The 26,798-nt window shown below is 42.4% G+C and overlaps 1 protein-coding gene across 6 annotated transcripts in view; it reads left to right on the forward strand.

Moving 5' to 3' along the window:
- The window catches only part of LOC139368632 (vitamin D3 receptor A-like), a 94,418-nt gene that overhangs the window by 39,780 nt on the left and 27,840 nt on the right, over positions 1 to 26,798 (forward strand). For 4 of the 6 annotated variants that reach the window (XM_071107742.1, XM_071107744.1, XM_071107743.1 and 1 more), the window contains one exon: positions 16,991 to 17,138. In XM_071107742.1, the coding sequence (XP_070963843.1) occupies positions 16,991 to 17,138 (148 nt within the window). Of the gene's footprint in view, positions 1 to 789; positions 972 to 16,242; positions 16,267 to 16,990; positions 17,139 to 26,798 lie in introns of those variants that run through there. The other 2 variants (XM_071107746.1, XM_071107747.1) reach the window with 2 other exon arrangements.

The following is a 26,798-nucleotide window of genomic DNA, read 5'->3' on the forward strand; positions in this document are numbered from 1 at the left end:
AAATTGACCCACTTTGCTGTTTACTTTCTGCATCTACATCCTATCACGGAACCTATCACTAATCATACATCTCATCAAGTTGTCTATAGGGCTATTACTGCCATATTAAGCATATTTTATTTCAGCAGGCTAATATGTTTGTTTGGCTTGGTGCCTTTTTTGGCTTAACGTGAAGTTTTGGGAGTGCAAAGCTCAGATCTAAATCTGTTCCCCTTTTTTAAACCAAGTAAACCTCAATGTTCTTGTTGGGTCCACCCCATTAGACAAAGTTTAGGTCTTTGTGCTGTCCAGAGAATGTGACGTTGGAGTTTTCCAAGTATGCTTATAAGAGACTCATCACCTGATTGTATCTTTTGAAGTGCTCATCCTCTGCCCTGTCTGTCTTGAGATGGTGTGCACTCCCCTACACTTTCCATAATCTGTTTTGTTTTTCTACTACTGTGCTGTAATAAAATATAAGCCTTCCTTTTTAGTGAAGTCAAGTACCTACTCTTGATTTAAAGGCTTGTCGCTTAACTGTTGCAATTTCACTACCTAGCCTTCCTTTGCCAATGGCCATTTATTTAGATTAATGGAATTACAGTTTTATGAGCATACATTTGTACGGTCTTCCTATGTTATTAGCACATTTGTCGTCCTAGTCTCCTATGTTGGGGTAAAAGTGGGCCGCTCTCTTTTCTCCATGCCAGTTCTGGAGTTTGCCCTGCTGACCACATGAGTATGTTAAACATTAGCTATCACCACTCACCCCTCTGGCTTCACTATTGAACAGGTATAGACTGAGACATTACTGCAGCTGAGGGTAAAGAAGGAGAGCAGTTGAGGGTGAATAAGAAAGCCACTAAAACGAGGACGAGGGAGAGAGGAGAAGACAGGGATTTTCTCTCTGACCTTGGGGTATTTTGACTGGAGCCTATCTGTATTTTCTAATTGAGGAAATGGATCCACAGACCCCTCTCTGAGTCGCTCAGGTCAGTGCTGCTTTATCTTACCCCGTTTGACGAAGTCGGACTGGCTTATCAATACTATATTTATAGTATACGGAACAAAAATATAAACATGCAACAATTTCAAAGATTTTACTGAGTTAGAGTTCATATCAATTAAAATGAATTCATTAGGCCCTAATCTAATTAATTTAATTTGACTGGGAATACACATATGCATCAGTTTGTCACAGATACCTTTACAAAAAAAAGGTAGGGCCATGGATCAGATAACCAGTTAATATCTGGTGTGACCACCATTTGCCTCATGTAGTGCGACACATCTCCTTCGCATAGAGTTGATCAGGCTGTTGATTGTGGCCTGTGGAATGTTGTTCTACTCTTCATTGGCTGTGCGAAGTTGCTGGATATTGGCGGGAACTGGAACACCCTGTTGTACACGTCAATCCAGAGCATCCCAAACATGCTCAGTGGGTGACATGTCTGAGTATGCAGGCCATGGAAGAACAGGGACATTTTCAGCTTCCAGTAATTATGTACAGATCCTTGCGACATGTGGCCGTGCATTATCATGCTGATACATGAGATGATGGTGGCGGATGAATGGCACGACAATGGGCCTCAGGATCTCGTCATGGCATCTCTGTGCATTCAAATTGCCATTGACAAAATGCAATTAGGTTTGTTGTCCATTGCTTATGCCTGCCCATACCATAACCCCACCTCCACAATGGGGCACTCTGTTCACAACGTTAACTTAAGCAAACCGCTCGCCCACACGACGCCATACGCATGATCTGCGGTTGTGAGGCCGGTTGGACGTACTGCCAAATTCTCAAACTATATTTTTCTAGGCGGCTTATGGTAGAGAAATGAACATTAATTTATCTGGCAACAGCTCTGTTGGACATTCCTGCAGTCAGCATGCCAATTGCACTCTACTCTAACTTGAGACATCTTGGGCATTGTGTTGTGTGACACAACTGCACATTTTAGTGTGCTTTTATTGCTCCCAGCACAAGGGCACCTGTGTAATGACACACTTCTTAATATGCCACATCTGGATGGATTATCTTTGCAAATGAGAAATGCTCACTGATGAGGATGTACGCACATTTGGGCGCAGAATTTGAGAGAAATAAGCTGTTTGTATGTATAGATAGTCTCTGGGATCTTTTTCTTTCAGCTCATGAAACATGGGACCAACACTTTACATGTTGTGTTTATATTTTTGTTCAGTATAGTTTTAGGTTGTCTTGTGGTTTCTGCCTAACAGGGCCTATGTGAGGTGCTTTACCTTTATTTCAGCAGATTTATTTTTACGCTTGGTCTCTTCAGCAGTTTCTTTGGGAGCTTATCTTGTTTGTGCATTGGGCTATTAAGCAAGCCTGTTTTAGATTCCCAGCCAATGAATGTGTGAACACAAGCTGTCGCCCAACAAAGACCACCCGGTGAGCTATGAGCGGTGAGCGTGGTGAGTGCTCATTGACAGCTCCACTCGCTGAATGCTTAGTGAGCCCTTCTAGTGCTGGAATGTAAGTGCCTAGCTCCTTGGGTTTTAATGGGCATGTTAAATGTGACTCCTCAAGGAAAAGTGATGGTGGCCAAAATAAAATCTTAGATTATTTTTATCATTGCCGGACTTTGCTGCTCAACATTTGCTTTAGTTCAGTTTATTTGTTCATGGACTGTGGCTGCCTGCTGGGTGTTTCATTGATGTTTGGTTCTATACTGCAATTCTATAATTGACAGAATTCTATGGATCTTTGCTGGATCTCCATTCAGCAGATGAGTTCTCACTTGGGTTGAAGTCTGACATGAAGAGACCCCACATGACTTTCCAGTTTAGGTGGTATTGTTGTTCCCCACAGGAGGATCACTTTACTACGACAGGCCTATTTTTGTATTTTGGCAAATCCCTGTCAGGTGTTTTGTTTAACATACAGTACCTAGTGAAAGTCTACACACCCCTTGCACAGTCTTCACATTTTGCCGTTTTAAATTAGGATTAATTGGGATTTTTTCCTACCGTTCTACACAACCTACTCCACATTTTTTTTACTTTTTTTTTTTAATAGAAAAAAGACCCCCAGCAAAAAAGATTGTACAGTACCAGTCAAAAGTCTGGACACCTACTCATTAAAGTTTTTCCTTTATTTTGACTATTTTCACAACACTATGAACTCGGACTTCAGGGTTGAATTGCTGCAAAGAAACCACTACTAAAGGACACCATAAGACGAAGAGACTTACTTGGGCTAGGAACACAAGCAATGGACATTAGACCAGTGGGAATCTGTCCTTTGGTCTGATGAGTCCAATTATGAGATTTTTGGTTCCAACTGCTGTGTCTTTGACACGCAGAGTAGGTGAACAGATGATCTCTGCATGTGTGGTTCCCACCGTGAAGCAGGGAAGAGAATGTGTGATGGTGTGGGGGTGCTTTGCTGGTGACACTGTCTGTGATTTATTTAGAATTCAAGGCATTCTTAACCAGCATGGCAACCACAGCATTGTGCAGCGATACACCATCCTGCCTGTCCTTCAACCAAAATATCTCCAAGCCTTATGAGCTCTTTTCTATGCTATATAAACAAATGTGTTGAAGGACAGGTGGAAACACATGAGGTTTGCCAGACTTTTACAGGATTGCACAGGCGTTATAACAGCAAAAACAAGTAAATAAAAGTCCTGTTCTAGGATGATGGTCTAGGATGTGAAGATTGGTGTACATTATTAGTCCGTATCTTGTTATACTATAGCTACCGTCTGGCAGATGTGAATCGGAACAATAGAATTTAAATCAATAATATGAACACATTTAGTATGGGGCTATGAGAAGATAAAGGATTACTACAGTAGAAATGGTTAATAAGTTGTCCTAGGTTCCACACTACAGTATACGTTCCTATTTAAAAATCCTCAGCCTTTTTTAGGGATACTAAGCTAACATACAGTATGGAATTGTTTTAAGATTGTCATATTATGGATTATTTAGGTATTTGATTTTGAATTTTAGGACCCCTTTACGTATCATTTTTCTTTTGGATTTATTTGATAAAACATTTAATTTGGCCTTTAGCCCATAGATACGCATTGAATTACATGTTCATAAATGGCTAAAAAGGCAGTCAAAAAATAAATAATAAGGAATATTTTTTAAGTGTCTGTCCTATATCTAGGAGATATAAGAAAGGTCAGGATTTGTTATTTTTTGTTGACACATTTAACCCCTTTTTTTGCGGGGACACAAAAACCCTAACCCAATGGGTTACCCTGAGATGACTCCCGTGACACTTGTGGGGGTCGTAGAGCACAACGGAGAACACTGTTCGTGTCTTCCCTTTCCATGGTGAGGTCATATTAGTTGGTAGCTCAACCGGTTCAGACGCTACAGACCGAAGTTGGCACAGCATTACCAACTTCAGACGAGTCCTGTGACACTTCTGGGGATCGTAAAGCAAAATGTAGAACACCACCGTGTGGTCATATCAGTTTGTAGACCAAACTGTTCAGCCGCTACAGAAGTTTTCGTGAAAAGACCTATGTCTCATGGTCTGACAAACACTGCTGCAGCTCGGCGACGTTCCACTGCAGATGCTGATGGCAGACATAGGCGGATGCGGTGTATTGCAAAGAACCTGATATCTGTAGTTTAAACTGACAGATTTGTATTATACTATTTAGATTGACTCATGGGTGTGTCAATGGATGTTAAAGGATTAAAATTGCTATGTCACTATTTTAACTTTATAAATATAGTTTAGGAATGTAAAGGATTTCACATTGTTCCGACACGCTCGCTGCTGATAAATATGCACTGGGTTAAACTAATGGTAGACAAAATATGTCAGTAGAGCCAATATAATAACTGGCTTATGAAAACACTTCTCTCAGGATGCAATGTTTTAAAAAAAATATTTTGTGATCTTAAAGATGTATCTATGCTCCCCCAATCTTTCTACCCCCAGGTCCTCATTTAAAAAAACAGCCCGAGCTATAGGTTGGCGACACGGGTGATTTTTAAAAGGAATGTCCTAGAAAAATAATTGAATTTGGTAAATTTGCAGTTGGCCTGAATATGTAGTTATATGCATGCATATTCACTGCAGTGTACAAAACATTAGGAGCACCTGCTCTTTCCATGATAGACTGACCAGGTGAATCCCGGTGAATGCGATTATCCCTTATTGATGTCATCTGTTAAATCCACTTCAATCCGTGTAGATGAGCCCTGCGACGTGGACTGTGTGCCATTCAGAGGGTGAATGGGCAAGACAACAGATTTTAGTGCCTTGAAAGGACTGGGGTGATTATCAGAATGGGACTAAGTGAACCACAAATGTTGTCAGTCAAACCTGTCTAAGATGGCTGACGTATCAGTCTTACTAGGAGTAACAAAATGGCTTGCTGCTCTAAAGGGGAGTTCATCTCCCTCCAATTTATCACACGCTATGATAATCTGTCAGCCCAATGGGCTATACCGTTGGACATGTCTCACGCTAGTTTTAATCTTAAAGGTTAGGTGCCAGTCTGTTTTTGTTAACTGTGTTCTGTGCTTATCTGGGATATCAGAGTTCAGTCAATAATTTCCACAGAGAGGGACTCTGTCTTTTACTGTGTGCTAATCTGATTTGCATGTCTGTGTGTCGATCCTCTGACCGCTGTTCTCCTCTGATGAACTTTGAACTATGAGGGAAGGCAAATAGAGGATGGGCTGAATGCACATTTTTGGAGATGGGACAGGATGGGAGATTAGATTTTGTGGTCCCAACTGTGATCTAGTTAGTGGTAACAGATGATGCACCTTGACCCCGGTCTGAACAGAGTTACCATACTTCATCCTGTCTAGTTTTGGAGACCATGAAGACTACAGTTCTGTTTTTAGTTTGCTCTTAAATGTATGTTATCTGCTAATGTAATGTCATAAAAGCTTGATCAAAGGGAGAGATCCTAATATATGTATGTACATACAGTGGGGCAAAAAAGTATTTAGTCAGCCACCAATTGTGCAAGTTCTCCCACTTAAAAAGATGAGAGGCCTGTAATTTTCATCATAGGTACACTTCAACTATGACAGACAAAATGAGAAAAATATGGTTCCCAATCAGAGACAACGATAAACGCCTGCCTCTGAGAACCACTTCAGGCAACCATAGACTTTTCTAGACAACCCCACTATACCACAATCCCAATACCTACAAAAACCCCAAGACAAAACACACCACATAATTAACCCATGTCACACCCTGGCCTGACCAAAATAATAAAGAAAATACTAGACAAGGGCGTGACAAGCCTAGCATAGCATTATGCCTTGCTAGCAGCAGGCAAACTTGTCACGGAAATCAGAAAAGCAATCAAATTAAATCGTTTACCTTTGAACTTTGGATGTTTTCACTCACGAGACTCCCAGGTAGACAGCCAAAGTTCATTTTTTCCCAAAAGAAGATTTTTGTTGGCAAAATAGCTCCGTTTGTTCTTCACGTTTGGCTGAGAAATCGCCCGGAAATTGCAGTCACCACAACGCCGAAAAATATTCCAAATTAGCTCCATAATATCGACAGAAAAATGGCAAACGTTGTTTAGAATCCATCCTCGAGGTGTTTTTCTAATATCTATTTGATAATATATCCGTTGAGACAATTCGTTCTTCACTAGGACCGATTGGAATAATGGCTACCTCTGTATTTTACGCGAGAATCTCTCTCGGAGCCACCATGTGACCACTTACGCAATGTGGCCGCCTATGGCTATTCTTCAACAGAAATGCGTAAAACTACCTCCCAATGCTGCAGACACCTTGGAGAATACGTAGAAAGCGTAAGCTCGTTGATGGTACATTCACAGCTGAATAGGGAGTCATTGGAACGCAGCGCTTTCAAAACCTGGGGCACTTCCGGATTGGATTTTTCTCAGGCTTTCGCCTGCAACATCAGTTCTGTTATACGCACAGACAATATCTTTACAGTTTTGGAAACGTTAGTGTTTTCTATCCAAAGCTGGCAATTATATGCATATTCTAGCATCTTTTCCTGACAAAATATCCAGTTTAAAACGGGAACGTTTCTTTTTTCTTCAAAAATGAAAATACTGCCCCCTAACACCAAGAGGTTAGAAGTTGTTACAGGTCTGTGAGAGCCAGAAATCTTGCTTGTTTGTAGGTGACCAAATACTTATTTTCCACCATAATTTGCAAATTCATAAAAAATCCTACAATGTGATTTTTTTGATTTTTCTTTTTCTCATTTTGTCTGTCATAGTTGAAGTGTACCTATGATGATGATAAATTACAGGCCTCTCTCCTTTTTAAGTGGGAGAACTTGCACAATTGGTGGCTGACTAAATACTTTTTTGCCCCACTGTACATGCATGCACTACCGTTCAAAAGGTTGGGGTCACTTAGAAATGTCCTTGTTTTTTAAAGAAAATCCTTTTCCCCCCCCTTTTTTTTGTCCATTTTAAAATAAGATAAAATGGATCAGAAATACAGTGTAGACATTTAATGTTGTAAATTACTGTTGTAGCTGGAAATGGCTGATTTGTTTATGGAATATCTACATAGGTGTGTAGAAGCCCATTTATCAACCATCCACTTTGTTCCAATGGCACGTTGTGTTAGGTAATCCAAGTTTATCATTTTAAAAGGCTAATTGATCATTAGAAAACATGACAGCAAAATGGTTAACACAGCAAAATGTTCAACTGAACAACAGCACAACTGTTGTTCTGATTTAAAGAAGCAATAAAACTGGCTTTTAGTAGTTGAGTATCTGGAGCATCAGCATGTGTGGGTTCGATTACAGGCTCAAAATGGCAGGAAACGAAGAAGTCTCCTTCACTGTTGACTGGTGTTTTTGCAGGTACTATTTAATGAAGCTGTCAGTTGAGGACTTGTGTGGTGTCTGTTTCTCAAACTAGACACGCAAATGCAGTTGTTCACCGGGGCCTCTCAATCTATTCTGGTTAGAGCCAGTTTGCGCTGTTCTGTGTGAGGGAGTAGTACACAGCATTGTACGAGATCTTCAGTTTCTTGGCTATTTCTCACATGGAATAGTCTTCATTTCTCAGAACAAGAATAGACTGACAAGTTTCAGAAGAAAGTTATTTTGTTTTTAGCCATTTTGAGCCTAATCGAACCCACAAATGCGGATGCTCCAGTTACTCAAATCTAGTCTCACTTTTGTCAGCCTGCCAAAAACACAAACACGTCTTATTAATTTCCAGCCAATGGCAAAAACAAGGTCTAAAGTTCAGTGGCTCCAGTAGTTTGGATCTGGGGCAAGGGCTTTTTTTCACCCAGGAATAATGCAGACTTACATTTTTTTAAATAAAATGTATGAGCAAGATGATAATTCAAATTATCCAGTTTCAGATGCCCATATCCAGGGCTGATTAGGGAAGCCTGGTGATTTCATTAGTATATCTGTTTGTACAGCTGGGCATGTGTTGAACCCTGCCCACTGTGCCCATGGCTAAACAACCATGTCTCTGCTCCAGAAGTGCCCAGGATTGATGACATGGCCTGTATGCTAGGTTCTGCACAACTAATCTATTTCAGATCGAAATTGCAGTATTGGCATGTGCAATATCCATATCACGAGGCTGTGATTTTATTTGACAATCCGTTAAAGCTGCAGTATGTAACTTTGTGGGCAACCTGAACAAATTTACATAGAAATATGTGTTATAGATCTGTCACTCATTGAAAGCAAGTATAAGAAGCGTATAAGAATCTGTTCTTAGTGCGTTATTTCTATGCTTCCCGTTCTTTAGTTTTAGTTTTTCCATTTTTTACTTTGGGTTTTGTACAACATCTTCAATCAGTGGGATCTACAATATTTTGAGTTATGGGCTCGGTATTTCACAGCGGTTTAGATGGTACAGTGATTCTATACACTATACCTGCTTGTTTTGTCTCACAAACTAAAATTAAGCTAACTATTGCAATTTTAGCAACCAGGAAATGGCAGAGCAATTTCCGCATAGTGCGTCTTTTAATACATCAAAAACTATACTATGGTAACTCCTCCAATGAGATGCGCTACTAGACTCTGTTCATTCACTCTCTACATGCACAGAGGATGCTGACCAATCACAAGCGGGCGCTCACTCTGCATGGCACGCACATGCTGGCCAATCACAAGTGTCCCTGCATGCTGGTGAGAGAGAAAGGGCATTGGTCGTGTTGGAAACATGAGTGCTGCTAGTGCTAACGAGAAGTCGATTTGGTGCCAATGAAGGGCGCATCTTCATTGGAAATAGCAGTATTTCGGCTACAGGCCGATGTCAACCAAATGCAAGTGTTGTGCTTGATTGATTGCCGATACATTTTCAGACTCAAGTAAAAGGGTCTGCAAAAACATTATTTTGCCCGCGCTACAGACTGATATACCGGTCCGCTAATACAGGACTAGTAACGGCCCAGTGCACGACTTTAGTGAATAAAAAATTCAGGAGGTGCTGCAACACCCACAGCAACCCTACTTCCTGCTGCCGTGCAAGTCTCCATCCCAACGCTGTATAACAAAATGAAGGGAGAAGTTGAAACATGCTACTTTGAAGGAATGGACCAGACTGCAATGTTTTGGACAAAGGCTGCATCTTGCAATCAGAAGACTACATATTACATGTTTTTCAGGTATTTTGATTTATTTCAATTATCATAATGATTGAGCCTACAATCATAATCTTCCTATTCCATCTACAGCCTATGGCTGCCTGAATAAATAATTAACTTAGGTTAATAGCACACTATATTTTGATTATGTTTGTGGGCCTCCCGAGTGGTGCATTGGTGTAAGGCACTGCATCCCAGTGCTAGCTGTGCCACTAGAGATTCTGGTTCGAGTCCAAGCTCTGTCGCAGCCGGCCTCGACCGGGGAGACCCATTTGCCCAGCGTCGTCGGGATTAGGGGAGGGTTTAGCCGGCAGGGATTGTGTGCCCGGCCCGCCATAGTCGGGCCCATCTATTAGATCTTTGGAGTGACATAATGGTAATGTTGACTGTCTTACTGATACAAACTATATTATGTGTAAGTATTTCGGGCCGGGCGCAATGCACTCTGACACGGTCGCCAGGTGTATGGTATTCCCTCCAACACATTGGTGCGGCTGGCTTCCGTGTTAAGCGGGCATTGTGTCAAGAAGCAGTGCGGCTTGGCTGGGTTGTGTTTTAACCGTGTCTGATGGTATTACTAAGTGTTTGAAAATCGACCTTTGCCTCTCCCGAGTCCGTATGGGAGTTGCAGTGATGGGACAAGACTAACTACCAGTTGGATACCATGAAATTGGGGCAACAGTGTTTGTTAATATGTAGTAATAATATACAGCCGATAACGATGTTAGAAAATATTTGTTTCATTTGGTTCTGTGTTCAGTTAGCACAGTATGTATTAATTTGTTGATCTCATTTTAGAAGTGATGTTCTCTACCCTGACACTTGTTTTAACAATGTCTGATGGAATTACTAAGTGTTTGAAACTTGCAAATTCACTATCTGGCCCAAAAAAGTCACAATTAGATTTTTTGTCTAAATCATGCAGCCCTACCCTATGCCACCATGTGTTTTTTACCTGACCTGTCACATGTGTGCATCTCACCCTGTCTTACCCTCGCCTGCTCTTACCTCTGTAAGAATAGGATGCTGCCCACCTGCTTTTTTTGTTGTTGGGGCCCTTCAGCTCACTTTCGCCCCTATGATTGTTGCTTTGATAACATGCAAAACAAGGAGGCACAACATGGTGCATTGACCTGATGTTTTTTGGAGAGTGTAACTAGTGTGCTGTTTCCCAGACCAATCAGAGCAATGCATCCACGGGGTGCGCGTTAGCTGCATTAGCTAAATAAGTGGAATTTGACAGTGCAGGTGATGACTGGCTCCAAAGTTGTGTCTTTACACATTTAGAGATGTAAAAAATAGTTGACAAAAATATTTAGCTCAGAAAAACAAATTTACTTGGCCTACAGCAAGATGACCTTGACACAGGCAAAACGTCTCAATGGCAGAGCTATAGTAGTAACAGCCTGTTACCTGAATGGGGAGACCGAGGATCCTGTAAGGACTTGCCCCATCCTGGCAGAAACCATGCACATTCTCATTGCGTTAAAGGTGCAGTCAATCTACACAGGACCTTCTAATAAGCCTGTTTGCATGGGCAGGAGTTTCGGCCTGGCTGGTGACCTCACCAGGTGGTAAATTGGTTTATAGACTAATAACAGACATCCAAACCTCTCTGCCAAAAAGAGCTAGTTTTCAGTTTTCCCCTCCCCACTCAGACCACTCCCAGACAGTCATAGCAAAATTAATCAGTCATAGCTAAAAATCTATTTTTGTCCATTTTAATGGACAGCTATTATGGTAAGATAATCGTTACCAATAAATTATTTGATATTGATATAAAAATGGCTGCATTGGCCATTTAATGCAAACAAACATTAGCCTAACGTTTTAGATAAACAATGAAACACCCCTTAACCGGGATAAACCAATTACATAAAGGAGTGTAACCTGTGTCTTAATCTGTGTGGATTTTTTCGCTCTCATCCAGGGTGGCACAGCGTTGGGCCAGTAACCGAAAGGTTGGTGGTTTGGATCTCCGAACTGACTAGATGATCAAAAAAAATGTATGTACCCTTGAGCACGGCACTTAACTCTACTTGCTCCAGTTAAATACGAAGCCTAAACATTTTTTAAGTCAATTATTACCAGACTCTGGCGTTTGTTCTTTACATGATACAAAGCATAATATTAGAAGGGGTTAGCGATTTTCTTTTTTTTTAATCTAGCAAGCCAACGTTTGTACCAAACAAATCAAATCAAATTTTATTTGTCACATACACATGGTTAGCAGATGTTAATGCGAGTGTAGCGAAATGCTTGTGCTTCTAGTTCCGACAATGCAGTAATAACAAGTAATCTAACTAACAATTCCAAAACTACTGTCTTGTACACAGTGTAAGGGGATAAAGAATATGTACATAAGGATATATGAATGAGTGATGGTACAGAGCAGCATAGGCAAGATACAGTAGATGGTATCGAGTACAGTATGTACAAATGAGATGAGTATGTAAACAAAGTGGCATAGTTTAAAGTGGCTAGTGATACATGTATTACATAAGGATACAGTCGATGATATAGAGTACAGTATATACGTATGCATATGAGATGAATAATGTAGGGTATGTAACATTATATAAGGTAGCATTGTTTAAAGTGGCTAGTGATATATTTACATCATTTCCCATCAATTCCCATTATTAAAGTGGCTGGAGTTGAGCCAGTGTCAGTGTGTTGGCAGCAGCCACTCAGTGTTAGTGGTGGCTGTTTAACAGTCTGATGGCCTTGAGATAGAAGCTGTTTTTCAGTCTCTCGGTCCCAGCTTTGATGCACCTGTACTGACCTCGCCTTCTGGATGATAGCGGGGTGAACAGGCAGGGGCTCGGGTGGTTGATGTCCTTGATGATCTTTATGGCCTTCCTGTGACATCGGGTGGTGTAGGTGTCCTGGAGGGCAGGTAGTTTGCCCCCGGTGATGCGTTGTGCAGACCTCACTACCCTCTGGAGAGCCTTACGGTTGAGGGCGGTGCAGTTGCGGTGATACAGCCCGCCAGGATGCTCTCGATTGTGCATCTGTAGAAGTTTGAGTGCTTTTGGTGACAAGCCAAATTTCTTCAGCCTCCTGAGGTTGAAGAGGCGCTGCTGCGCCTTCTTCACGATGCTGTCTGTGTGAGTGGACCAATTCAGTTTGTCTGTGATGTGTATGCCGAGGAACTTAAAACTTGCTACCCTCTCCACTACTGTTCCATCGATGTGGATAGGGGGGTGTTCCCTCTGCTGTTTCCTGAAGTCCACAATCATCTCCTTAGTTTTGTTGACGTTGAGTGTGAGGTTATTTTCCTGACACCACACTCCGAGGGCCCTCACCTCCTCCCTGTAGGCCGTCTCGTCGTTGTTGGTAATCAAGCCTACCACTGTTGTGTCGTCCGCAAACTTGATGATTGAGTTGGAGGCGTGCGTGGCCACGCAGTCGTGGGTGAACAGGGAGTACAGGAGAGGGCTCAGAACGCACCCTTGTGGGGCCCCAGTGTTGAGGATCAGCGGGGAGGAGATGTTGTTGCCTACCCTCACCACCTGGGGGCGGCCCGTCAGGAAGTCCAGTACCCAGTTGCACAGGGCGGGGTCGAGACCCAGGGTCTCGAGCTTGATGACGAGCTTGGAGGGTACTATGGTGTTGAATGCCGAGCTGTAGTCGATGAACAGCATTCTCACATAGGTATTCCTCTTGTCCAGATGGGTTAGGGCAGTGTGCAGTGTGGTTGAGATTGCATCGTCTGTGGACCTATTTGGGCGGTAAGCAAATTGGAGTGGGTCTAGGGTGTCAGGTAGGGTGGAGGTGATATGGTCCTTGACTAGTCTCTCAAAGCACTTCATGATGACGGATGTGAGCGCTACGGGGCGGTAGTCGTTTAGCTCAGTTACCTTAGCCTTCTTGGGAACAGGAACAATGGTGGCCCTCTTGAAGCATGTGGGAACAGCAGACTGGTATAGGGATTGATTGAATATGTCCGTAAACACACCGGCCAGTTGGTCTGCGCAAGCTCTGATGGTGCGGCTGGGGATGCCGTCTGGGCCTGCAGCCTTGCGAGGGTTAAATGTCTTACTCACCTCGGCTGCGGTGAAGGAGAGTCCGCATGTTTTCGTTGCAGGCCGTGTCAGTGGCACTATATTGTCCTCAAAGCAGGCAAAAAAGTTATTTAGTCTGCCTGGGAGCAAGACATCCTGGTCCGTGACTGGGCTGGATTTCTTCCTGTAGTCCGTGATTGACTGTAGACCCTGCCACATGCCTCTTGTGTCTGAGCCGTTGAATTGAGATTCTACTTTGTCTCTGTACTGGCGCTTAGCTTGTTTTATAGCCTTGCGGAGGGAATAGCTGCACTGTTTGTATTCGGTCATGTTACCAGACACCTTGCCCTGATTAAAAGCAGTGGTTCGCGCTTTCAGTTTCACACGAATGCTGCCATCAATCCACGGTTTCTGGTTAGGGAATGTTTTAATCATTGCTATGGGAACGACATCTTCAACGCACGTTCTAATGAACTCGCACACCGAATCAGCGTATTCGTCAATGTTGTTATCTGACGCAATACGAAACATCTCCCAGTCCACGTGATGGAAGCAGTCTTGGAGTGTGTAGTCAGCTTGGTCGGACCAGCGTTGGACAGACCTCAGCGTGGGAGCCTCTTGTTTTAGTTTCTGTCTGTAGGCAGGGATCAACAAAATGGAGTCGTGGTCAGCTTTTCCGAAAGGGGGGCGGGGCAGGGCCTTATATGCGTCGCGGAAGTTAGAATAGCAATGATCCAAGGTTTTTCCACCCCTGGTTGCGCAATCGATATGCTGATAAAATTTAGGGAGTCTTGTTTTCAGATTAGCCTTGTTAAAATCCCCAGCTACAATGAATGCAGCCCAGTCCTTTTTGTGTGGAAAGAAATGGAGGGAAATGTTCCGACTTAGCGATGGCTCACAGGCACATCGTCAGTGACTTAACGCGGCTCACATGGCCCCCTCTCCTACGGCTCCCCCATCTTTAATGGTTTCTGGGTCGTTTGCTCTGTGTGAGTGCCCGGTTAGATAACGTCAACACTTTCTTCCCTTTCATTTGATGTCCTGTAGCTGTGCTGTTCTGTGGAGGCTACTGGTGGTTGGTTGATGTTTCTCAGGTCTGGAGGGACAGACAATGGGAACAACTTGCACTTTCAGTGTCGTGACACTGGTGGCAAAATGAATAATTCTGTATATTAGTTGTGCCTGAGGCACTGAGGAGCAAGGTCTATTGCACAGCAACGTGACATGCAACCAGACTTTTCATTCTCTGAGTGAGGCTCCAGGCAGGCAGTCTTTTACTGTCATATGTCTGTGTTGGAACAGATTTGTAATGGCAAGAACTCACAAAGACAAGAAGGTCACAGCACTTTAGTGTAGGGGGTGTGTCTGACCAGACGAGGACATGGATGCAGTCGAAGCAAGGGTGGCGGATCCTTGACCTGGGTAGATCACATGAAACTTCTGTAGCTTAATAGTGTACTTGTTCCATTGTTTTACATATGCTTCCATCCAGTGAAACTTGCAGAGCATGCATTGTTGCTTCACGTGTTGATACAGCTGTCTATTTACCGGGTCTTGTTAGTATCTGCCCAATGCCTAAATGGTATTGACCGGACTGAGATTTGTGTTCAATGCACAGCATTGATGGTGGGTGGATCATGTTTAGAAAGAAAGCGAATATCCCCATGTTGTGTAGAGTTCAAAGAGAGAATTGTTTTATGGGACAACTGGTTCTATCCTTGTCAAAATTACAATTAGACCAAGCTACAAGGCAAACCAAAATACAACAGATGTTGAAAGTGCACGCTCACTACTACACAATTAGGAATGTTAGTCCTAGTTTCCATTTAGGTCTGTGTTTTGGGGTGTGATGGTGATCAGGAGCCCATGTTTCAGTGATTGGCACAATGACGTGAGACTGGCAATGTGCGACTTGTCTAGCGTTGGGGCAGCCTGGCCTTTTTATTAGGCATTGATCTTTATGCAACTCTTAGCCAGTCAAGCAACAACCTGATGTTTCCTTCCAGAAATGGAGGCTCCCTTGTCTGTATACATTGTTTTCAGCTTCTTGCTAAGCGTGCAATCATCACTATTTAATGGAAAAACAAGTTGTTTTTCTGCTCTTGCCCTGTCGTGAACCATGGACAAACACACTAAATGCTCCAACCAACCAGTGCCTTTGTCAGCAGAAATGGATAACAGCTGTTCAATTATTCAAATCTTGGCTAACTCTTGTTGGTTTCTCTAGTACAATGATGAATAATGTTATGGCCTGTGGTAGTTCTGATTTTGATTTAGCTATGTCTATCAATCAACACCCCATGTTGGCATTATTGAATCCCCCTCCCCCCCAAAAATATATATATATATATATATATATATATATATATACTCATTAAGAAGGAAAGAAATTTCACAAATTAACTTTTAACAAGGCACACCTGTTAATTGAAATGCATTCCAGGTGACTACCCCATGAACCTGGTTGAGAACTCGGGAGTGGCTTCGGGACAAGTCTCAATGTCCTTGAGTGGCTCAGCCAGACCCCGATCAAACATCTCTGGAGAGTCCTGAAAATAGCTGTGCAGCAATACTCCCCAGCCGATCTGACAGAGCTTGAGAGGATCTGCAGAAAAATGGGAGAAAATATGGGAGAAACTCCCCAAATTCAAGTCATACCCAAAAAGCCTCGAGGCTGTAATCGCTTCCAAAGGTGCATAAATAAACTACTGAATGTTAAAGGTCTGAATACTTATGTAAATGTAATATTTCAGTTTTTTTGTAATATATATGTTTGCAAAATGTTTTTTTAAATCTGTTTTTGCTTTGTCATTATGGGGTATTGTGTGCAGATTGGTGAAGGGGGGGAAAAACGATTGAATCCAATTTAGAATAAGGCTGTAACATAACAAAATGTGTGGAAAGTCAAGGTGTCTGAATACTTTCTGAATGCACTGTACATGTAGGTAAAAGGCAGTAAATAGAACATTTTCGGGCAAGTGATCATCATCATTGGGCAACCCAAAAATACTCCTGACTTGAACTGCCCTTCAGTACTTAATTTCAATCGCTGCAACTAGGATATCATTTATTCTGCTCTGGTCTGTCCAGACGATGCCAGAGGGTCTTCAGCTGTCAAAGGAAATGAGAGGCAGAGTGAGATTGAAAAGGCTTTAGGCGTGTTACCTCTGGTGTGCATTACTTCACTGTTGTTTTTTTCATTGACAGGGCCAGATGGTGTGTTTGTATTGACTCACTACATAGCCAATAACGGGCAGAATCATGGGGGTGTTCTTTTTGTCTTATGCTAATTTCTCCAACACCTGTCCCTATAAAATTAGATGCAACAAATGCAACCTGTCTGATACACGTGGGAAGGACAAAGACCTGTACCAGAGCACTGATCACCAACTACTCTCTCTCTTCTCTCGTTGCAGTGATGGAGCCCATGGCTGTGAGCACCTCAGTGGTCGGGCCGGATGAGTTCAACCGCAACATGCCGCGCATCTGTGGCGTCTGCGGCGACAAGGCCACCGGCTTCCACTTCAACGCCATGACCTGCGAGGGCTGCAAGGGCTTCTTCAGGTGGGTACTGATCAGGATGGGGCATACTAGGAATGGTGGAGCAGGAAGGGTGGTCCAGGGTTGTGTTCATTAGGCACCAAACAGATGAACACGGGGAGGGACTACCTGGACTTGTCTAATAAGAAACGCAAATTGTCCAGTGTTATCTGAGGGATGTGGCTGGAGATATGTAACCACTCAAATTTCCATAGACCGAGCTATCGATGCAAGTGCTGACCTTTCATGAAATCAACATTATAATTTTAACCATGTTTTGAGGCTGCATAGTGTTTGTTTACAATTGCATCGTTTACAAACAAAACCCCCCAAAATAGCTATACTTTGGGTTGTCATTGTGTGCAAAATTTGATTCAAGCTCATGAGGCATTTATAAGTTATGTTTGTCAAGAATCAGTGGGTGGGGGGGCGCTAGAGAGCGTGCTTTGCTAGAGCTCTGCTCTATTTTGAAACAAATGAGTATTTATCTTAACCTCTCACGACCTATAACTTCAAACAAATATGACAAAGGGAAAAGGCACCAGAAAAGGGAGCGCTAAACAAGATAATTTGAATGAGATAGACAGCGAACCAATTTTAACGTCGCCGACCCACGAGGAGTTAGCTGAAGAGCCTAGCTTCCAAGAGTTCCCCACAGAGCCCACTCAAAGTGACATACTGGCTGCCATAAATTCACTAAGCAAGAAGGTGGACACAAGGTTGGCTGATATCTCAAAGAGTATTGAGACTTTGGCTGAAACTGTGAAAGCAACTACAGGAATGGTGCATGAGGTTGAGCAGACGACAGTCGATCACGAGGCCAGGCTACAGGACATAGAGAAACATTGCGCAATGTTCAAAAATGACAACAAAACCCTGAAAGCACGACTGGAAATGCTCGAGTCGCATTCAAGACGCCAGAACATCCGAATATGTGGGATCCAGGAGGACACTGAGAAAGGGAAACCCACTGAATTTGTCTCGGAGCTGATACAGGCATTGCTGGTGAGTGTACACTTCAAAACGGCCATCCTGATCAACCGCGCACACAGATCTCAGGCAACGAAGCCGGCCAAGGGCGGGCCACCAAGGCCATTCATTTTACGGCTGCACTATCCCCAGACCAGGGATCTCATCCTCAAGCTGGCTTGTCAAATGTTCCCCCTTAACTACAATGGAGTCAGGGTGTCTTTCTACCCAGATCTTACCTTGGCGGTGAGGAACCAACGGAAAGAGTATAATGAGGTACGCAACAAATGCAGGGTGGCCAACATCCGATATGGATTCCTCTTCCCAGCCCGGTTTAAGGTGACAGTCGAAGGATCAACACGTACGTTTGACAACCCAAAAGAGGCCGATCTGTTCTTGACAAGCAAGCTCCCTGGCTGAGGATACAGAACGGGTGTGTCAGCCGGCTAAATGACCAAATACAGGCCAGGAATGTGTTTGAATTTCCGGCATATGTCTTTTCGATTAGAAGATCAGAAATTGGGACTTACAGTGGGGCAAAAAAAGTATTTAGTCAGCCACCAATTGTGCAAGTTCTCCCACTTAAAGAGATGAGAGGCCTGTAATTTTCATCATAGGCACACTTCAACTATGACAGACAAAATGAGAAAAAAAATCCAGAGAATCACATTGTAGGATTTTTAATGAATTTATTTGCAAATGATGGTGGAAAATAAGTATTTGGTCAATAACAAAAGTTATTATCAATACTTTGTTATATATCCTTTGTTGGCAATGACAGAGGTCAAACGTTTTCTGTAAGTCTTCACAAGGTTTTCACACACTGTTGCTGGTATTTTGGCCCATTCCTCCATGCAGATCTCCTCTAGAGCAGTGATGTTTTGGGGCTGTTGCTGGGCAACACGGACTTTCAACTCCCTCCAAAGATTTTCTATGGGGTTGAGATCTGGATACTGGCTAGGCCACTCCAGGACCTTGAAATGCTTCTTACGGAGCCACTCCTTCATTACCCGGGCGGTGTGTTTGGGATCATTGTCATGCTGAAAGACCCAGCCACGTTTCATCTTCAATGCCCTTGCTGATGGAAGGAGGTTTTCACTCAAAGGCTCACGATACATGGCTCCTTTCATTCTTTCCTTTACACGGATCAGTCGTCCTGGTCCCTTTGCAGAAAAACAGCCCCAAAGCATGATGTTTCCACCCCCATGCTTCACAGTAGGTATGGTGTTCTTTGGATGCAACGCAGCATTATTTGTCCTCCAAACATGACGAGTTGAGTTTTTACCAAAAAGTTATATTTTGGTTTCATCTGACTATATGACATTCTCCCAATCTTCTTCTGAATCATCCAAATGCTCTCTAGCAAACTTCAGACGGGCCTGGACATGAACTGGCTTAAGCAGGGGGACACGTCTGGCACTACAGGATTTGAGTCCCTTGCGGCGTAGTGTGTTAATGATGGCTTTGTTACTTTGATCCCAGCTCTCTGCAGGTCATTCACTAGGTCCCCCTGTGTGGTTCTAGGATTTTTGCTCACCGTTCTTGTGATCATTTTGACCCCACGGGGTGAGATCTTGCGTGGAGCCCCAGATCGAGGGAGATTATCAGTGGTCCTGTATGTCTTCCATTTCCTAATAATTGCTCCCACAGTTGATTTCTTCAAACCAAGCTGCTTAGCTATTGCAGATTCAGTCTTCCAGGCCGGTGCAGATCTACAATTTTGTTTCTGGTGTCCTTTGACAGCTCTTTGGTCTTGGCCATTGTGGAGTTTGGAGTGTGACCTGTTTGAGGTTGTGGCCAGGTGTCTTTTATACTGATAACAAGTTCAAACAGGTGCCATTAATACAGGTAACGAGTGGAGGACAGAGGAGACTCTTAACTTCTTGCGTCGAGCAATCCCGTATCCGGGAGCGTAATCATAGCCTCAAGCTCATTAGCACAACGCAACGTTAACTATTCATGAAAATCGCAAATGAAATAAATATATTGGCTCACAAGCTTAGCCTTTTGTTAACCTCTTGGAACTCCCCATACCGGATCCGGTATCAGGAATACAGACTCAAGCTCATTACCATAACGCAACGTTAACTATTCATGAAAATCGCAAATGAAATGAAATAAATATGCCATCTCGCAAGCTTAGCCTTTTGTAAACAAAACTGTCATCTCAGATTTTCAAAATATGCTTCTCAACCATAGGAAAACAATAATTTGTGTAACAGTAGCTAGCAAACAAAGGATTTAGCGTTAGCATTAGCGTTAGCATCCAGCACGCAACATTTCAACAAAAACATAAAAGCCTTCAAATAAAATCATTTACCTTTGAAGAACTTCTGATGTTTTCAATGAGGATACTCTCAGTTGGATAGCAGATGCTCAGTTTTTCCAAAAAGATTCTTTGTGTATTAGAAATAGCTCCGTTTTATACATCACATTTGGCTACCAAAAAAAAAACCGAAAATTCAGTCCTCAAAACGCGAACTTTTTTCCAAATTAACTCCATAATATCGACTGAAAACATGGCAAACGCTGTTTAGAATCAATCATCAAGGTGTTTTTCACATATCTCTTCATTGATACATCGTTCTTGGACACATGCTTTCTCCCCTGAATCAAATGGTAAAGTGGAAGCAGCTGGCAATTGCGCACCGAATTCGACGCAGGACACCAGGCGGACACTTGGAAAATGTAGTCTCTTATGGTCAATCTTCCAATGATATGCCTACAAATACGTCACAATGCTGCTAAGACCTTGGGCGAACGACAGAAAGTGTAGGCTCATTCCTTGCGCAATCACAGCCATATAAGGAGACAATGGAAAACAGAGCTTCAGAAATTCTGCTAATTCCTGGGTGATGCATCATCTTGGTTTCGCCTGTAGAATGAGTTCTGGGGCACTTACAGACAAAATCTTTGCAGATTCTGAAACTTCAGAGTGTTTTCTTTCCAAAACGGTCAAGAATATGCATAGTCGAGCATCTTTTCGTGACAAAATATCGCGCTTAAAACGGGAACGTTTTTTATCCAAAAATGAAATAGCGCCCCCAGAGATCCAACAGGTTAACAACACTGTCATCTCAGATTTTCAAAATATTATTTTCAACCATAGCTACACAAGCATTTGTAAGAGTATTGATAGCTAGCATAGCATTCAGCCTAGCATTCAGCAGGCAACATTTTCACAAAAACAAGAAAAGCATTCAAATAAAATAATTTACCTTTGAAGAACTTCGGATGTTTTCAATGAGGAGACTCTCAGATAGCAAATGTTCAGTTTTTCCAAAAATATTATTTGTGTAGGAGAAATCGGCCCGTTTTGTTCATCACGTTTGGCTAAGAAAAAAAAATGAAAATTCAGTCATTACAACGCTGAACTTTTTTCCAAATTAACTCCAGAAACATGGCAAACGTTGTTTAGAATCAATCCTCAAGGTGTTTTTCACATATCTATTCGATGACAAGTCATTCGTGGCAGTTGGGTTTCTCCTCTGAAGCAAATGGAAAAATGCACGCAGCTGGAGATTACGCAATAATTGCAACGGAGGACACCAAGCGAGCACCTGGTAAATGTAGTCTCTTATGGTCAATCTTCCAATGATATGCCTACAAATACGTCACAATGCTGCAGACACCTTGGGGAAACGACAGAACGTGTAGGCTCATTACTTGCGCACAGCCATATAAGGAGACATTGGAACACAGCGCAAAACACAAAATCTGGGGCATTTCCTGTTTGAAATATAATCTTGGTTTCGCCTGTAGCATCAGTTCTGTGGCACTCACAGATAATATCTTTGCAGTTTTGGAAACGTCAGAGTGTTTTCTTTCCAAAGCTGTCAATTATATGCATAGTCGAGCATCTTTTCGTGACAAAATATCTTGTTTAAAACAGGAACGTTTTTTTATCCAAAAATTAAGAGCGCCCCCTATATCGAAGAAGTTAAAGAACAAGTTACAGGTCTGTGAGAGCCAGAAATCTTGCTTGTTTGTAGGTGACCAAATACTTACTTTCCACCATAATTTGCAAATAAATTCATAAAAAATCCTACAATGTGATTTTCTGGATTTTTTCCCCTCATTTTGTCTGTCATAGTTGTAGTGTCCGAGTACTCCGAGGGCCCTCACCTCCTCCCTGTAGGCCGTCTCGTCGTTGTTGGTAATCAAGCCTACCACTGTTGTGTCGTCCGCAAACTTGATGATCGAGTTGGAGGCGTGCGTGGCCACGCAGTCGTGGGTGAACAGGGAGTACAGGAGAGGGCTCAGAACGCACCCTTGTGGGGCCCCAGTGTTGAGGATCAGCAGGGTGGAGATGTTGTTACCTACCCTCACCACCTGGGGGCGGCCCGTCAGGAAGTCCAGTACCCAGTTGCACAGGGCGGGGTCGAAACCCAGGGTCTCGAGCTTGATGACGAGTTTGGAGGGTACTATGGTGTTAAATGCTGAGCTGTAGTCGATGAACAGCATTCTCACATAGGTATTCCTCTTGTCCAGATGGGTTAGGGCAGTGTGGTTGAGATTGCATCGTCTGTGGACCTATTTGGGCGGTAAGCAAATTGGAGTGGGTCTAGGGTGTCAGGTAGGGTGGAGGTGATATGGTCCTTGACTAGTCTCTCAAAGCACTTCATGATGACGGAAGTGAGTGCTACGGGGCAGGGCGGTAGTCGTTTAGCTCAGTTACCCTAGCTTTCTTGGGAACAGGAACAATGGTGGCCCTCTTGAAGCATGTGGGAACAGCAGACTGGGATAGGGATTGATTGAATATGTCCGTAAACACGCCAGCCAGCTGGTCTGCGAATGCTCTGAGGGCGCTGCTGGGGATGCCGTCTGGGCCTGCAGCCTTGCGAGGGTTAACACGTTTAAATGTTTTACTCACCTCGGCTGCAGTGAAGGAGAGTCCGCATGTTTTCGTTGCAGGCCGTGTCAGTGGCACTGTATTGTCCTCAAAGCGGGCAAAAAAGTGATTTAGTCTGCCTGGGAGCAAGGCATCCTGGTCCGTGACTGGGCTGGTTTTCTTTTTGTAATCTGTGATTGACTGTAGACCCTGCCACATACCTCCTGTGTCTGAGCCGTTGAATTGCGATTCTACTTTGTCTCTATATTGACGCTTAGCTTGTTTGATTGCCTTGCGGAGGGAATAACTACACTGTTTGTATTCGGTCATGTTTCCGGTCACCTTGCCCTGATTAAAAGCAGTGGTTCGCGCTTTCAGTTTCACGCGAATGCTGCCATCAATCCACGGTTTCTGGTTTGGGAATGTTTTAATCGTTGCTATGGGAACGACATCTTCAACGCAAGTTCTAATGAACTCGCTCACCGAATCAGCGTATTCGTCAATGTTGTTGTCTGACGCAATATGAAACATATCCCAGTCCACGTGATGGAAGCAGTCTTGGAGTGTGGAATCAGATTGGTCGGACCAGCGTTGAACAGACCTCAGCGCGGGAGCTTCTTGTTTTAGTTTCTGTTGGTAGGCAGGGAGCAACAAAATGGAGTCGTGGTCAGCTTTTCCGAAAGGAGAGCGGGAGAGGGCCTTATATGCGTCGCGGAAGTTAGAATAGCAATGATCCAAGGTTTTGCCAGCCCTGGTTGCGCAATCGATATGCTGATACAATTTAGGGAGTCTTGTTTTCAGATTAGCCTTGTTAAAATCCCCAGCTACAATGAATGCAGGACTATTTCTCTCTATACCATTTGTATTTCATATACAAATGTAGAGCGATGGGTAACGCTACTTCGAGTTTGGCTGTTGTCGATGTGTTCCTGTTTCGAGCCCAGGTATGGGCGAGGAGGGGGACGGAAGCTATACTGTTACACTGGCAATACTATAGTGCCTATAAGAACATCCAATAGTCAAAGGTATATGAAATACAAATGGTATAGAGAGAAATAGTCCTATAAATACTATATTAACTACAACCTAAAACCTCTTACCTTGGAATATTGAAGTCTCTTGTTAAAAGGAACCACCAGCTTTCATATGTTCTCATGTTCTGAGCAAGGAACTTAAACGTTAGCTTTTTTACATGGCACATATTGCCCTTTTACTTTCTTCTCCAACACTTTGTTTTTGCATTATTTAAACCAAATTGAACATGTTTCATTATTTATTTGAGACTAAATTGGTTTTTATTGATGTATTATATTAAGTTAAAATAAGTGTTCATTCAGTATTGTTGTGATTGTCATTATTACAAATAAATAAAAATCAGCCGATTTAATCGCTATCGGCTTTTTTTTGGTCCTCCAATAATCGGTATCGGCGTTGAAAAATCATAATCGGTCGACCTTGTATGTCAATCTATGATTGCTACATTCGCTTTAGTCCTTTAAATGAATCAATCATGCCCCTTTAATACTATGTACTTCCCACACATAGGAAGACAGACCACATTATCCAGGGATTAAAAAGGTAGCCGATTAGCCAGTTTTGAAACGCGCAAAAATAATTGACAAGTGATTGATACTCTGAGAGCCAAGCCAAAACAACTCTACTAATGCTGCTTGTCCACATGGAAGCTTATTATCTGAAATCCTTTATCTTTTTAAAGATTGTGTAAACTGGTGTTTTTGAGCAGGAACAAGATCATTTATTTTTGTTTGACACTAGAACCGCTAAAGCAGTCATTTTCACTGCTCATGATTTTGAAGAAATGTCCGCCATTTTTTAAGTCATGCCCCCCTCCATCCTTGACTTTTCCTGAATAGGTTTATGTAACACTGTCGGTGTTAGAATCTTAATATCACAAACAGAACTGGAGTTAGAACCAGTTTTAGGTGGGCATATAACAGACTAAGTAAAGTATCAAATCATTAATTGTGAATGAAGAACAGGAATGACCATGGCTACTGAGTGACGCAGTGGTCTAAGGCATTGTAAATAATCATTTGTTCTTAACTGACTTGCCTAGTTAAAGGTTAAATATATATATTTTTTTGATACTGTATTGATCCGTTCTAATTGTAATCTTAAAATGGTATGTACCCTAAGTCAGTTCATCAAAGCAGTTTTATCAATCTACTATGGCCTACTTGGAGTAGGATACAGGTAACATTTATTTGTCACATGCGCCAAATACAACCTAACCGTGAAGTGCTTGCTTAACCAACAATGCAGTTTAAAAAAGTAAGAACAATGTGCTAAATAAACGAAAGGGTAAATGGTCACACAATACAATAACAAGGCTATATACAAGTACATAGTCTTAAGTGCAAGGGTACGGGTTAGTCGAGGTAATTGAGGCAATATGTAGGGGTAAAGTGACTATATGCAGAGATGATTAACAAACCGCTTGTGTGGGGGAGTGTATCATGTGTAAGTGTGTGGTTAGAGTCCAGTGAGTGTACATCGAGCCTGTGCAAGAGAGTCGGCGCAAAAAACATAATAAAAGATGTCAATGCAAATATTCTGAGCAGCCATTTGATTAACTGTTCAGCAGTCTTATGACTTTGGGTAGAAGCTCTTAAGGAGCCTTTTGGTCCCAGACTATGTGCTCCGGTACTGCTTGCAGAGAGAACAATTGATAGCTGGAGTCATTTGACAATTTGTAGGGCCTTCCCTGACACCGCCTGGTAGGGCATTATTTTACCAAAGACCAGTATTGATGCACGGACGGGTTTTACTTTACCTGTATAACTGTATTTTAATGTTTGGTTTGTTAAATGTGATACACATTTTCATAGTTTACTTCGCTACTTTCTCTCTCTGCCTCTCTCTCTCTCGGTCTCTCGCTGTGGGTCTCTGCCGCTTTTCACACAGACCCCGCCCCCTGTCACTCAAGGAGCACAATTGTTGTCAATGTAGCACATGCAACAATGTTGACAACTATGCTGTTTTCACTTTTCTTCTTAATATAAATCCACTAGTGTTCTATAATTACACTGTTTGTGTTTCTTAAATCTGCAAACTGCCCAAGCAAGTTGGGCCTAAATCTTGTTAGCCGCTAATAGCTAGCTAATAAATGTTTTGAGTCAGCGCAAACATAATTAGCTATACAGCCAGATAATACCAGTGATGGTGTAGACCTAAATCAGCATGTTTGTGTAACAGTATCTTCTAAATCAAAGAGGAATACTCAAAGCAAGAATATGTTAACTTTAAGTAGCTACTAGAAAACATTCAATGTAGCCAAAGATTATAGGGTCCCCCTGCAAACACTTATCAACACTTTGGTTCCTACCCTGTCACAATTTCCCCTGGAATTTTCATTCATTGTCATGTCAAACAACACTATTCAAAGTGCCCACTTATTTACTTGCTATAGAATTTAAGTAATCTTTCTATTTACATGATTTCAACAGTTCACCCAAGTGTTTTGCTCTAAATCACAATTCAAATTGCAACATTTGGTTAAAAGTAAGGTCTAGATTGTTTGCACATATTGTGCAGCCCTACGTGGCAGTGTGGAAATTCTCTCTGAGTGCAGAAAATGCAGAAGTTGATAAAAAAATATATTTTTTAACTGAGCAGTATAAACCAATCAGAATGGAGAAAGCACCTTTTAAAGCCACTTAGAATTCATGTGTTGCCATCCTAGGGTCATTCACTACTCATAAAGCATATTTAGAACTTTTATTATTCAAAAACATAAAATAGTCACACCGCTCACTTTTTATTTATATATAAAAAAAAAAAGACCCTGATATATTTTGGCCATGTCGTCCAGCCCTACCGCCTGGTATATAGGTCCTGGATGGCAGGGCTGTACGCACTACCCT

Source organism: Oncorhynchus clarkii, chromosome 16, assembly GCF_045791955.1.
Source record: "Oncorhynchus clarkii lewisi isolate Uvic-CL-2024 chromosome 16, UVic_Ocla_1.0, whole genome shotgun sequence".
Lineage (NCBI taxonomy): Eukaryota > Metazoa > Chordata > Actinopteri > Salmoniformes > Salmonidae > Oncorhynchus > Oncorhynchus clarkii.